General features: G+C 43.9%; 1 protein-coding gene across 1 annotated transcript in view; it reads left to right on the top strand.

Moving 5' to 3' along the window:
* FAM185A (family with sequence similarity 185 member A) overlaps positions 1 to 14449 on the top strand; it is a 128039-nt gene that overhangs the window by 101401 nt on the left and 12189 nt on the right. Inside the window, exon 7 of the mRNA XM_086967352.1 lies at positions 7811 to 7945. Coding sequence (XP_086823478.1) covers positions 7811 to 7945 — 135 coding nt within the window. The remainder of the gene's footprint in view (positions 1 to 7810; positions 7946 to 14449) is intronic.

Genomic DNA, 14449 nt, shown 5'->3' with positions numbered 1-14449 from the left:
TTGAACTTTACCGCATAGAAATTCAGTACAGGTAATTTTTATTTACCACAACAAAATAAGTGACGCTTTGAGTTTCATACGTTTGTGTTTTCTGCCATTTTGTGATGGAATTTGGAAGGCTCTAAGGCTCCAGCCTGTACTACATTTTGTGGTGTGATTTTTCTGTTTGCAGCATTCTTCAGCCCCGAACAAAATTATATGCAATATGTGCTTAGACTACTTCAATATTTTGAGTAACAAGGACCATATTTAAAGTGACCTGGTGGGGTCAAATCGAGCCGTAGTGTGGGAGATTATGAATAGTCATAGGTTCTTATACAGCGCACACATCACCAATAGGTTTCAGGGCGCTGAAGGGTCAACAAACTACACTAGATAATTAGGTTATGTGAAATACATACATATCACTGTATCTTCAGTCTATGATTAGAAACAATAGAACTTTATAGTTTACAAACGTTTAGCAAAAGTCAGACCATCCCAGCACTCCCGCTCATTTGGAACCTTGCACACCCTATGCTGGCGCACATCAGAAACCTATAGACGAGGGAGGGGAACAAAAGGGAGCCACTGCCACATGCTTAGATCACACACCTATAGCAAAGTTTGTACCGGAACGATACAAAAACATGCTACACGGCAGAAAGTGGGTAGAGAACACATACATTTAGTGTTTGGAACTTAATGACAGCTTAGAAGAAATTGTCACCTTGTAAAATGTATTTAAAGATAGTAGACGTGTTGGGGATAATGGACTAAAATATGATGGCAGTCTACATTTGAGATGGCATCTAACATTTGTAAGTTCCTGAAATGAAAGTAATAAGGAACGATGATCTGCAACACTTTTGAAAATGTAAATCCATATTTAAAAATATATATATTTATTATTTTGAAAAAACAGAACAATCAGCAGATATATCTCACATAATATGCATACAGTACAATAAATAATGGGTACAATTAGGAAAGTTACAGAGTTTGCGCCATTACACTTCTTCTTCATGGCTCCTGTGTTGCTCCCTCTTCTCCAAATTGGCTTTATAGCGAATCCCTCAGTTGTTTGCAGATGTGAGATAGAAAGCTCTCCGCTACCATTCAGCTTTGTGTGGGTTATATTACATCTGTTTCCTCCCCTTCATCTCTAAATTGTAATAACTCAGCCTTGGCTGCCATACTTTCCTGAACTTTCTCGGGCTTCCCCTTGCTTTATATATTGTTTGTTCCACACCCATGTATAAATCCATGCTGGTCCGCCATTGTTTCATAGTGGGTACTTCTGCTCTCTAAGAAAGTATAGGAGGCCCCCTAATATAAGGTCTGGGACCAGGGGAATGAGATTTAAGAAAGTTACAATGTACCTAAAGTCAAATCGTCCCGTGAAAGTGATCACCCTGGACTTAATACCCATTGCACTTCATTTAATTTATAGGCGCAACCACCAAGTACATATAAAATTGTTATATAAATCACAACAATTCAGGTATGTATAAACCCTAGACTGGAAAACAGCACTTGACATCACTTTACTCAAAACCAATACACGCTGCGCCACTGTACCTCCACCAACTACTTTGTACCACTGCACTTTACGCCACTATACAACATTCTACTCTGTGTCACTCTATACCATTGCACTCTACGCTACTCTACACCATTGCACTCTACGCCACTCTAATCTACTCTGCACCACTACCTCTACATCACTTCTCTTTGCCCCACTCTACTCTGCACCACTCTATGCCACTGCTCTGCTTTACTGCACTTTATCCTACTGTACTCTGCCACTGCACTCTTCACCACTCTACTCTATGCTGATGCCCTTTAGACTATTGTACACTGCATAACTCCATGCCACTGCACTCTACCCTGCACCATTCTGCACCACTCTTCGTCACTCTAATGTGCAACACTGCTCTCTCCGCCGCTCTACTCTGCATCGCTCCACTCTTCGCCACTGTACTCTACACCAATCCACTCTTAGCCACTCTGCACCATTGCATTTTATGACACTCTACTCTATACCTCTGCACTCTAAGCCACTTCACTCTACTCAGAAACAAACTGTTCTGTGCCACTGCAGTCTACGCCACTCTATTCCACTCTGCGCCATTCCACTCTCGCTCTACACCACTTTATTCTACACTGCTGCACTTTATGCCACTAGATTCTACACCTCTCTAAACCACTTTACTTAAAACCAGTACACTCTGCGCCACTGCACTCTGCCAGTCTACTCTGCACCACTGCACTGTACGCCACTATACTCTACCCTATGCCACTGCACTCTATGCCACTCTACACCATTGCACTCTATCACTTTACTCTGCACCACTCAACACTACTGCACTGTACTCAACTCTACTCTATACCACTGCACTCTAAGACACTCTATTCTGCAGCACTGCATTCTCTGCCACTGAACTCTATACCACTCTACTCTATTGCAGTCTACTCTACTCTATGTCAACACACTCTAATCTACTGTGCACCACTGCATTCTGACACTGCGCTCTACGCAACTTCACTCCATGCCTCTCTCCTCCGCACCACTCTTTTCTATGCCAGTGTACTCTACCCCACTCTACAATTCACTTCTGTACTTTTCGCTACTGCACTCTACATCACTTCTCTCTACGCCACTCCACTCTGCAACACTGCACTCTACGCCACTACTCCACTCTACCTTGCACCACTCCACTGAACCCTCACCTATCCACTCTACACCCCTTCACTCTACTTTGAAACAATGTATTCTACACCACTGTACTGTACGCCACTGCACTCCATACTGCGGCACTGCTGTCTACCCTATGCCACTGTACCCTAAACTACTGAACTCTGCGCCACTTTACTTAAAACGAATGCACCTACGCCAACTACTTTTCACCAGTGCACGTAATGCCACTATACTCTACAACATTCTACCTTATGCCACTGCATGCTACGTCACTCTATGCCAGTGAACTCTCACTGCACTCTGCACCACTCTATTCTACTCTGCACCACTGTACTCTAGGTGACTGTTCTCTACAGCACTCTTCTCTGCACCACTCTACGAACCTGCACTCTGCCACTCTATTAATGCATGACTGCTCTCTATGCCACTGCACTCTACTCTGCACCACTCAACTCTATGCCACTCTACTGCACTCTATGCCAGTGCACTCTACACCACTGCACTCTACGCCACTCTTCTCTACACCCTACCCAGTTCTACTCCACTCTACCCTGCACCATTTCACTCTGTGCCACTTCACTCCACTCTGTGCCACTTCACTCCACTCTGTGCCACTTCACTCCACTCGGTGTCGCTTCACCCTATGCCATTACACTCTGCAATCTACTCTGCACCACTTTACTCGATGCCACTGCACTCTATGCTACTCTAGGCCACTGCACTCTACACCAGTCAACTCTGCACCACTGTACTTTACACCTCTTCACTCTAGGTCACTCTCGTCCTCTTTACTCCACTTTACTCTACTCCACTCCATGACACTCCACTCTGATGCTGTATCCATTAAACTCTCCTCCACTGACACACAATTCCACTGTATTCCACTCCACAGCACTCTATGCCATTCTACGACACTACTCCACTCTACTACGCTCTATTCAACTCCTTTAATGCCACTCCACTATACTCTGTTCTGACACACTACTCCACTCAATGCTACTCCACTCTGACAATCTACTCTGATCTACGCCACTATAGCCTACAACACTGTACTGCAGTCTATGCAGCACCCTCTACACCACTCCATGCCACTTCACTCACCGGCACTCTGCTCTGACACTGTACTGCACTCAACTCTACAACACTCTACTCCCTCCATGATACTCCACAATACTGCCCTCTACTCCTTGACACTCTACTCCAAGGCACTCCACTCTGCTCTGCGCCACTTCACGCCATTCCAGAAGACTCCACTTATGACACTCCACTCTTCTTTACTCCACTAACTATTAGCCATGCAAAACAGCACTCTGGGGTAAAACATTGCTAAAACATATTGGCACATCCAGTAGCTTTTGCATAGGTGAGACTTATTAGCTTTGCTAGTGCTTGTTTTACTCAATACTACGTTCCCGCCAGTCTCTTCCGTGCACTCCCTGCGGTTACAATTGCCCTTGAACAATTGTTCCGGTGGAATCCCTATTCTTTCAGACCCTAACAAAGAGTGCATTTAATTGCTGTCTCCCAGGGTCAGAAGGAACCCTTTTAACAACTCAGACGTGCTCACCAGTCTAATTTAGCCCACACCATATCCCAATATTCTTATAATAGCTGCAAGATATATAGAAATATCATTCTGGAATAGGCAGACTCCTTATTGAATTTGGGGCACAATCAGGACTTTTTTGTGTCAGCTGGCGAACGTTTTGTCTCCCCTCAGTTCCACAGCTCGACTTAGATTTGAGGGGTAGCCAAGGTTCTGGGGGAAAGTACCTCCTTTCCTATCGAGTAATTCAGATATATCACCCTGATGAGGACCTCCTGGAGTGCAACCTCACTAGAGCGGTTGGGGCCCTTGAGGCGCAAGTGGGATTTTGGAAATCTGTGCCACTGTTGCTTCTTCATGGGTGGTGTGCCTCTCTGTACTCCTTTCCCACTCTCCCGTGTAAGGAACCTGCCCCTAGAAATAATACCTATGATCCTACCACTGAAGACTTCCACCTGACATATCATGGATGTCTCTATTACGCTCAGGCAACTCTACCATTATGGTAAAACTTTAATAAAAACTATTTGAAAATAAAAGGTGTTTCTAAGTCAACAGCAACTTCTGCCAACCTCGGTGTCCTTGGTAAAAGACAGAGCTCAGGTGCACCAATGCCCAGATAGACATGTCTACCTGTGCAAGCAGAGAACAGTCTTTAGCTCTAAAGTTTCTTTGGAGGAAACTATGTGGGAGACAAAAATGTAGTTCCTAATCATTTTATAGATAGCGTTATACAGTTTCCCTCAGAGAGGGACGGGGGGGCGTCGTGTAAAAGCTTTAGTCCCCTGTCTGCAGCACGACTCCGACCACTTTAAATGGGAAACATTAAATCCACCCCTAGCTGAAGATGCAGCATAAGCCCGCTGCCCTGCACCTCTGCATCTCGAAGCAGGCATCTTAATGGGCAGCCGCCTCACCTTGGCCTGCGTAAATGAAGGGAGATACTTTGTTGCCTCAAAATTGTTTGACATGGGCCTCAAAGGCAACAGCTCTTCCCTCCTTTGCCTACAGGTTCTGTTCATGCCCGCGATTAGCGCAGATGATGTCTGCCTATGGGGAAAGTTATGCGGTTTTCAGACCTCTAGAGAGAGTGCATTGGACATGTGACCACATTAGATTTATTATTATTATTATTATTATTATTAAAACAGTTTTGTATAGCGCGTGGTTACCCTAGAGCATCCCAGCGCTTCAACAAACAGAGTAACAGATTAAGAGAGAGAAAGGCACAGCGGTTTAACAGAAGAGAAACGTTTTCAGTTGTTTACGAAAACGCAAAAGGCATGGCTCCGAGCGCAAGACTAGGGGGAGTGAGTTCCAGAGGGTTGCAACCTTTACGAAGAATCTTCTCCCTCCTGAGCGGGCCTTTTTGACCCTGGGGATCATGAGTAAGTGTTGTTGGTCTGAGCGTAGTGTTCTACTTGCCTTATATGGGATCACCAGCTTTTGAAGGGCAGGAGGGCCTTTGCCTTGCAAGATTTTATGTGCAAGGCAGAGAGATTTAAATTTCACCCTTTCTTGCACTGGCAGCCAATGCAGCGCCCTCAATGCGGGTTTGGCAGATCGTGACATAGGGATGTTGTGGAGCATTCGTGCCGGCGCATTCTGAACTTGCTGTAGTTTGTTCAGAGTGATCTCAGGGGCACCCAGATAGATTGCATTACTGAAATCTAATCTAGATATAATCAGGCCCTGGATCAAAAGCTTCCGAGATAGAAATGGAAGCAGAGGCAGCACTTTGCGCACCGATCGGAGAAGGCCGAAACAGACACCAGCCAGTCTGGTAGCCTGGATCCTGAAGGAAAGATCTTGCTCCAACCAAATACCAAGGCTCTTGATCTCAGCCTTGGGTTTGGGGGGGGATCCCAGGCAGCTAGGCCAGGCAGACTGGGGGAGTGAGGGGCTATTCATCCCCATCAGCATTATCTCGGTCTTTGAGCCGTTCAGCTTAAGTGCTGATTCCCCCATCCAGGTGTGGACTTTGGATAGGCAGGAGTGTAGCACCTGGGGATTTTCCGTGGCCTGGGAGAGGGCAAACACCAGCTGGTTGTCATCGGCATAGCTCACTATGAAGCCAGCGATTCCCATTCATTGTCCCTGGGCCTAACTCCAGTTTGGACTTCATGATCTAAGTGTATGACTTCTCAGCTTATGCATTTACAACTGGGACGTACAGGCAGCAAAGAACTAAACCTGTCTGATTGATTTGTTTGAATTTGCCTGTAACTTCCAGGATATCGCTAAACCTGCACAGATTGCCCCATTTTGCTTCAATTAAATTTAGAGTTTAAAGGGAAGGAAAGTGACATAAGATATGGCTGGGGACTTCAGAGTATGCGCGAATAGCTTGTGCTGTCTGCAAATTGTGTGGCAGTACTCAATCCTCACAGATGGCTCAGAATTGTCAATGCCCCGAGGAACCACACATCTCGTATTGTAAGTGCTATATATAAACTATCCAAACCACATAGACAGTAGGCATGGCGGATACCCAGAGTAATGTAGAACCATTCACCCACCTGATTTTAAGAATTGGAACCGGAAACCCAGTGTGGGAGGCCGTCCCAACTGGTGTTTTCTGTGCTTGAAGTCAAAATAGGTGGTATATTATCTTAATTTATTATGTATTACTTAATCTTGAATTGACACTGGCTAATGTGCTTGTGTATTTGTGACTCTCAAGGATAGAAATATTGTTACCTTAAGAGGAAAGTGTACAATAAGGTATATTAACTGAAGCTTCATGAATGTTAATGTGTTCTGTGCGAAAATATGGCCATATGTTTAGAACCTGGACAGGTTGCTTCTTTGTAGAGTGCTGTAATCACTTTCCTGTTCGCATTTTCAAATCTTTTCTCTTTTTCGTTTGTTTTATTAGGCTGCTTATCTATCCCAGAGCCATATAGTTTTAGTGTATTTTGTTTATTGGGAAAGGTATGTTGACACTTTGCAGTGGTTCTGAGATTTCAGTTTATAGTGCAAAGTGATACGTTTTTAGCAAAATGTAAAATAGAAAGAATAAACCTGCTCTGAAATTCCCCTGGTGGTACAGAATTCAATTATTAAAATTTGGCACCTCAGGAATTTTTTTTTACCAATCCTGCTTTCGTGGTGCACGTCATTGTGCAAAAGGATTCCTTGTTTTTTCGTGGTCTAAAGTGTTGGTGATCATAAGTGTCTTGGGTTGATCCTCAAGTATCCAGTTAGAGTGACCCAGGGGTTTAAGGACGACCAATCAGGGTGGTTAAAACGTCACAGTGTTTCACATTTTATGGTTGGCTACCTTTCGACCAATTAGAATTGATGCCTTTGTTCAAGCTATTTTTGTGGTACCTGTTCGACAGCGGGACTCTACATGCTATTTCCCCACTATTTTCTCTTTCTAGTTTAAGGTCCCATCAGTGATGGATTAGTCCTGTGATCCACAACAGGAAAATTAGACAGCCTTGGAGTTCTAAGGTTAACGCCTTGTATGGATGTTTGTATGTGAATGCATAGGCAAATGAATGTTAACAGATAGTTGACCTTTTCCTGTGTAGTTGTTGATTATGCATTAACATTAACATGATTTTACTGTGATGCAGGTAATATTACAGTTAAAGTGCCAGCCTCTTTAAAGGCTCATTTCCAGCTTTCTGGCACAGAGATTGATGTAAGCCCAGAGCTCGAATTACAAGGAAGGCAGAATTCTACCGAAGGTGGACAGAAGACTCTTAATGGTAAAGATTTCAATTCGTTATTCTTTTAATTGTATTCTTTTGTGTTGTAAACATCTAGATAGCTCTTCCTAACACCTTTGTATGTGCCTGGAGTTGTTACAGTTGTGTTCTAGGTTTCATGTGTTTGACTCCTCTCTTTCAAAACTATGAAGCATTGCTTTACGAAGGATAGGGAAGTACCTGCATGCAACATGTTGCCATGAGTTGATTAGAATTTTAGAAGTTTAATGGCCCTAGATCATAAATACATTTGTTAAAAAAAAAAAATGAACATAGCACGTTTCAGTATTCTTCACAGCTTATCTTTGAAGGAAAAGCAACGTTATTGGTTCTGCTCATCTACATGTATGCGCATGACAGGAACAAATGATGACAATGTAATTGTTGTATCTTGTACCTCAATCTACTCCCTTTAATTGCAGTCATTTAATATGAGGGGCTTTTGTTGTTAGGGATAACCAGTAAACAGAGTTTCTATCAAATTGGACTTAGGAGGAGGTTAACCTTTTTGATTATTCTACTTGTTCCTCCACCAACTTACTACTCTTTCCCTGCATCCAGTCTCTTTGCTCAGCCACCACCTGTCAGCTGCTTCCTTCCGAGCCTACTTCTGAATTGCTCCTCCCTCAACTAATCACAGTTGTCTTTCTCTCACGTCTGTCACACTGCCCCTTTCATGTTTACCCGTTTTCATGGTATTTTGTTACTCCCGCCATGTCATAGGGTGATGCCAGCAACCTATATGTAATATAGTGAATACTTTCTCTGTTTCATCGTTCTTGCTACTAACTTACATTTTCTTGCCACTGCCATGTGTCTGCTTCCGTCTGACATGCACTTGCCAGCAACTGGTCCTCACTGCCCACCCCACCTCACCCTAGCCTCAATTCTTCACCCTCACAATGAGCTGTGGGTCCAGGTTTTCCCGCTGACTGCCTGTCACTTGAGATTTCCTCATTGCTTGACTGTCAGCTCTAGTTTCCCATCTGCCTGCTTGTATTAGCCCACATTCCCACCACCAGCATTTCAGTCCTCGATCTCCCTCGGCTGACAGCCCTAGTTTCCCAACAACACACCTATTGCTGCATTTCTTTTTAGTCCGCTCCAGGCCTCCTGTTGCCAGTTCATTGCCTACATGTGTAGCTGGTGTGAAAGGTGATGAGAACCACCAGTAACTCCATTAACGGTAGTACGTCAAAATCTCGCTAGGTATTCTATACGTAATATTTACGAGACTGCAAGAGAAACATATTGTCCACCACCTAACTGGGCGCGATGGACACATCCCCAGATTTCACAACCAAAACTGGCAATGAGAATTCATTTACCTGCAAGGATGTCTCACGGCACCTTTATTGATTTGTTGCCTAGCCGTCGTGAAAATATCACCAATACTATCAATGGCCCTTTTATAAATCATCATCTTATTATTAGATGGTCTCTCTGGATACTAGAAGGTTTGTGCAAGGTAAGTTGTACTTATGTGACTGGGACAGCGAAGATGCTATTTTGCTCTGAGGCACTCAAAAGATGCTGGGTTCCTGGTGTAGGGTCTGATAGTAGTCTGTTAGTTGCCCTTATTCTTATTACAGTCCATGCATAGTGCCTGATTCAAAGTTCCTGCTGCCTGTGCCACTCTCACTGGAAAGGATAATGGTTTTCTAATTCTTCCCGCCTATGTCAGTCTGCAGTGAGAGGTCTCATTTGCTGTCCTCCAGTTCCTATTTCTAGTATGTTGTCATGTGCTTTCCAGACTGAGAGGCAAATTGGCCAGCGCATATGAGGAGCAATTGTGCTTTGTTCCCATGATCGGGAACGTGGATCCTCCTTACAGCCTGCTTCCTAGGGTCCCATTCCTAAACCTGACACCTAATCAAAGCAGAGAGCCCACTCTAAGTCACAGTGGTGATCCAGGGGTAGTTCAATGGGTCCACTGATTGCAGAAGCGATCCACGCTCAGCACAGAGCATGTCAAAGTTGCTAGACTACTTTCATGGGGTTCTCAACCCACTGCCACAAGCCTACCACGACTGTTGCCAAGGCTCTCTGAGGGGCTTGCTGCAGTTCCAATTGTGATAGTGAAACTTCTCTGCCCCATATTGTCTAGGTGCATTTTGTATGTCTTGATGAAATAACCAATTGCGATACTTCAGATCTCTGCATCATTAAGGGTATTGCAATTTCCTGAGAAGCCAGAAACTTTGCATCAGTCACACAGTAGATGGACCAAGCTACAAGGATGAACCGGGCGTTGCTGATCCTTACGTCTATCACAAAGAGACAATCTTCAGCACTTTTCAACTAGCACTTCAAGGCAGTCTCTTTTAGGGGCACCTCCTGCACAGTGTGTTGCTTCCCTCAGTATGAATGCAGTCAGCGGTATTTGGCAAGATACAGAATTCTTCATATTTCAGGTTACACACCTGGCATGGAGAGTTGGCAGTCCACATCCCTAACTTTTGTGCTCCAAGGTCTGTTCCTGCCTCCACTGGTGTGGGACCTCTGTACTTGGTTCGTTGAAAACCCTTGCTACAATTACTGGGGTTTTCAGCCCATCTTTATACCAAGTTTACAGAAAATGTGTGTATTCCTGTTCTCTAGCTCTGGGGCTGGTTCCAGGCAGACCCTGTTTTTTTTGCATAATCCTCCTACACTTGTCGAGCCATAGTCTGCCTTATAGTGTTAGCAAGGAGGAGGGGTTGGGCTGAGCCTAAAACAAAGGCACAAATGAAGGAGTGGCTTCCCCATTCAACTATCACTTAACACCATCGGTGCGGCGCATTTTCCCACTGTGCGCTAAAGATTCGCAAATCCCGCGGTTCATGACGAGCTCAGCTCGTCATGAGTGTATGAGAGGTGTACTTCATGATGAGCTGAGCTCGTCATCAGCGTCGAAGGTGTTAATCATCTGTTGGAGTAATTCATCTTGGGGATGAATAAAGCAGGAAAGGGGCTAAAGCAGTCCTCTGCACTACCTCGGAACCCTCTGTACCCTGTCGGTCACACCATAGGGTCTAGTCTACTACAAAGGACATCAGGAATTCTTTGGATGAGCCCTGCAGTAGGTATAGCTGTCAGGCTCTCTCCAACCCAGATTAAGTCTATTGTTGTTGCCCAGGAAATTAAAAATAGGTCCCTGGTTGCCACAGATGGAACACAGCACAGTCATGCCATACTTACTCTAAGACACATGTACATTTTAAATCATCACACATTCATATCCCATATGAATGCAGAGATGCGCTCCGTTGCATAGGACTTATAGGCCAGTTTCAACAGGAGAGGCCAGTAAGCCACTCTTCAGTCAACGTGACCGGTAAAAGGCCTGTCCAGCTACTAAGATCAATATGCTGCCTCCACTGTCAGTCGTCATCAGCACAGTGAACTGACGATAGTCATACTCAGTAGAGGATGGTGTGCCCCTGATGCCCACAGAGCCTAGCTCTGGGTCGCACTCTGTCACAACTGTCTCTCAGTGTACACACATGGTTCTCCTGTGTGCAGAGGCCTGAAAACTGCTTTGGGGAAATCAGGACAGGGGCACATGCTTTTCCGAGCCATTCAGGGCACATTTTTGGTTCCAACCAAGGACATCCATAGAGAACTCTTTTTGTCATGGTGCCTTCTTCCCTCTGTACCCTAGTGTGGAATGTATGTAGATGTACAGTGCTGGCACCATGTTTGTAGTTTCGGCATAGGCTTTTTTTTACCTTTACTGTTGTGGAGGACTGCTTTCCATCTCCTCCTTGTTAGAGTTTGTTCTGTCTCTCAGAGTTACGGTCCTAGACTTTCTTCATGTCGAGCACATACACGAAGAATGCCTATAACATAGTTAGTGTGCCTGTTGGAGAGGTCTACATGTATGTATCTGGACAGCTGACTTTTGGAGTCAATTCAACTCCACATTTTTGCACTGCAGAAAATAGTTGGCTCCTTGACGCTGAGCTAAGATGTCCCTTGTGATCGACTTAGCCCACATGTATACCCTGCCCTGTTCTTCTTCCACAGACCTGTGTTCCAGGTGGGTAGGAAATGTAGTTGGCCCAGATTCTTTGTCTCAGCCCAAGTTTCATATGAAATCTGCCTCGCTTTCATTTATTTTTTTATTAAGTCTCCTCGAACAACAAGAGCTTCCAGACCAAATACTCATTCCATCTGAACCAGCTGAAACTGATTTCAGTATGGACACCAGAACAGAAAAGATGAAAACCAACATTGACTAGCAGCTGCAGTAAGATGCTCCTTTAGGATTGGAAGAGCCCTTTGACATTTAAAAAGTCCAGTTTCTCTAGTTTGATGTGGCATGCCACGCTTGACATCGGAGGACTATAAATTCTGTCTCTCTCAATAATTTCTTTGTTCGACATTTTCTACTTGACACAGATGAGGGTTATGCTCCTGCACCAAAAGAAATGATTGGCAACTAGGGAGAAGTTTGACTCCTGGCTTTGTTGTCATTCTCCCTCCATACTCTGCCCAAGTATGGAAACGTTTTCAGAATAATCTTGCTGCTTGAACTGTTGAGAGGAGGATTACCATTATGTCTGTGAGTTCAGCTGAACTGCACTTGCCAGGAGGAGAGATCTTATCCACAGGGAATTTCTTGAGTGGGGACAGCTTGATGGACCAAGTCTTCCCTGGAGCCACGAGGGCACTCAAGCCCTGCTACCCAGGAGAAGATCTCTGACCGGGTTCAGGAACTGTTGCATTACCTTCGTACATTGAAATGGGTGAGCATGCTTCTTTATAGGGCTCAGCATTAACTGGGTTACTAGCACATGGGAGTTATGAAACCCTTTCAGCTTTTGGTCTCCATACCAGAAAGGTCCAGGACCTTCTGAATTTCCTACTGTATAATATTCCTAAGTGGGCCTTTTATTAAAGTCCTTTTTAGTTTTTAAATACAACACTGATTGGACTCCGCGTCATAGTGTAAGCCAGTTTCTTTGAGAGATTCCAATGATAAAAAGGTAGTACTTCGGAATGTGAGGTGCCTTCGTTTAATTGTGTTCCTGTGGCACAACTAATAAAATACAGTAGGCCTGTCTTTAGCTTCCTATTCACCTGTGATTGCCATAACACCCCATGATTTCAGTAATTTTTGTAAATATATGAGGTATTTATGTATATGTTGAACACTGCTTTGCAGAATACTGATACATGCTGTTCCCTGTGATCCAAGCTTGTGCAGTGCATAGTATATTGAATTTTCCTACCATGAGTTGGTCATGCCTTTTGGCAACCATTTCTTAGCCATTTTCCATGTTCCCCATTTGCCTGAATCTGTCCAGCCGAATTTGGAAGTATATGGCATTGAAAGCACCTGACATAATATAGCTATGTTTACTTGGCAGTAAATAGTAGCCTTTCATGTCAAGTAGGGCTGTTTGGATATCTCTCTGTGTTCTGAAAAACTATTTGGGTGGTGGCTACTGTTCACCAGTTTTAGTCACAAAGACTATAAATGAGACAGAGTCAGTACATAATTGTCTAGATTACTTTTGTTAGCAGGACTTATTCAGGCGCGGTTGGGTTGGAAACTGCGTGTATTGGCTATGACCGTTATTGTCACATTCCCTGATCACCCCACACATACCTGAGTCTCCTGTGCAGTGATTGTGGTTTTTGCTCTGGTGTGAGTAATGCTCATTTCCATTGCATGAAGAGAAAGTGTGTGAATTTGCTAAGATGGCAGGTTGCGAAGTGACAGCTTGCGAGGTTGGTTTGGTGTTGTCATTGTCTTGAAGTTTGTCATGGCTGTCCATGCAGTTGCTGTATTGTTTGTTAGGTGGCTGTCGATATTAGTGCACAATCCATATTTGCAAAAGGAGTATTCTGGAGAGGAGGCAATCGTCTTAAACTTTTTCAGTATTTTCAACTGTTGCGTCGTATAAGTGTTCACTGTTAGCTTTGTGCTATTACAGTTCTATTTCTCTGTTTCAAGGATTGTTGCATTGTATATTTGTGATGCACAACAGGACAAGTTTGTTGTCATTTGAATGTCTGTTTTCCAACACACATTCAAGTCTACCGAGCTCAGCTTTAATTTCTAATGCGTAAAGTGTTGTTGCAGGTGATTGTGGCATTTTGTCAATGTGTTTGATTGGTAAAAGGATGTTGATCATATGAGTGAATTTGTCTCGAGCCAAGGAAGCCCTTCTTTGTTTAGCAAATTATACTGGAGATGATCTTGACCAGTACTGGGCAAATACTTTCCCTTTTCTTCTTTTGCTCATTGATTAAAATCTCCTTAAGTCTAGAGGGCTGAAAAAAAATTAATCTTAGGATATTGTCTTACATCTACATCAGCGTTGTTTGGGGGTGACACTATCTGTGTAGCACTTCTATGGAGTGCATGGCTTTGATGGTGACGCATAAAAAAGGTGTTTTAATGTCTCAAAAGGGGTTTCAGTCTTTATTCTTTAGACAAAGTTTTCTGTGCCTTTATTATCCAATCAAATTATAGTTATACGTTTGTTCTCTGTACAGTGCATGATGCTGCTT

This window comes from Lissotriton vulgaris, chromosome 1_1 (assembly GCF_964263255.1).
Source record: "Lissotriton vulgaris chromosome 1_1, aLisVul1.2, whole genome shotgun sequence".
Taxonomy (NCBI): domain Eukaryota; kingdom Metazoa; phylum Chordata; class Amphibia; order Caudata; family Salamandridae; genus Lissotriton; species Lissotriton vulgaris.
This window is presented reverse-complemented; position numbering and strand designations above follow the sequence as displayed.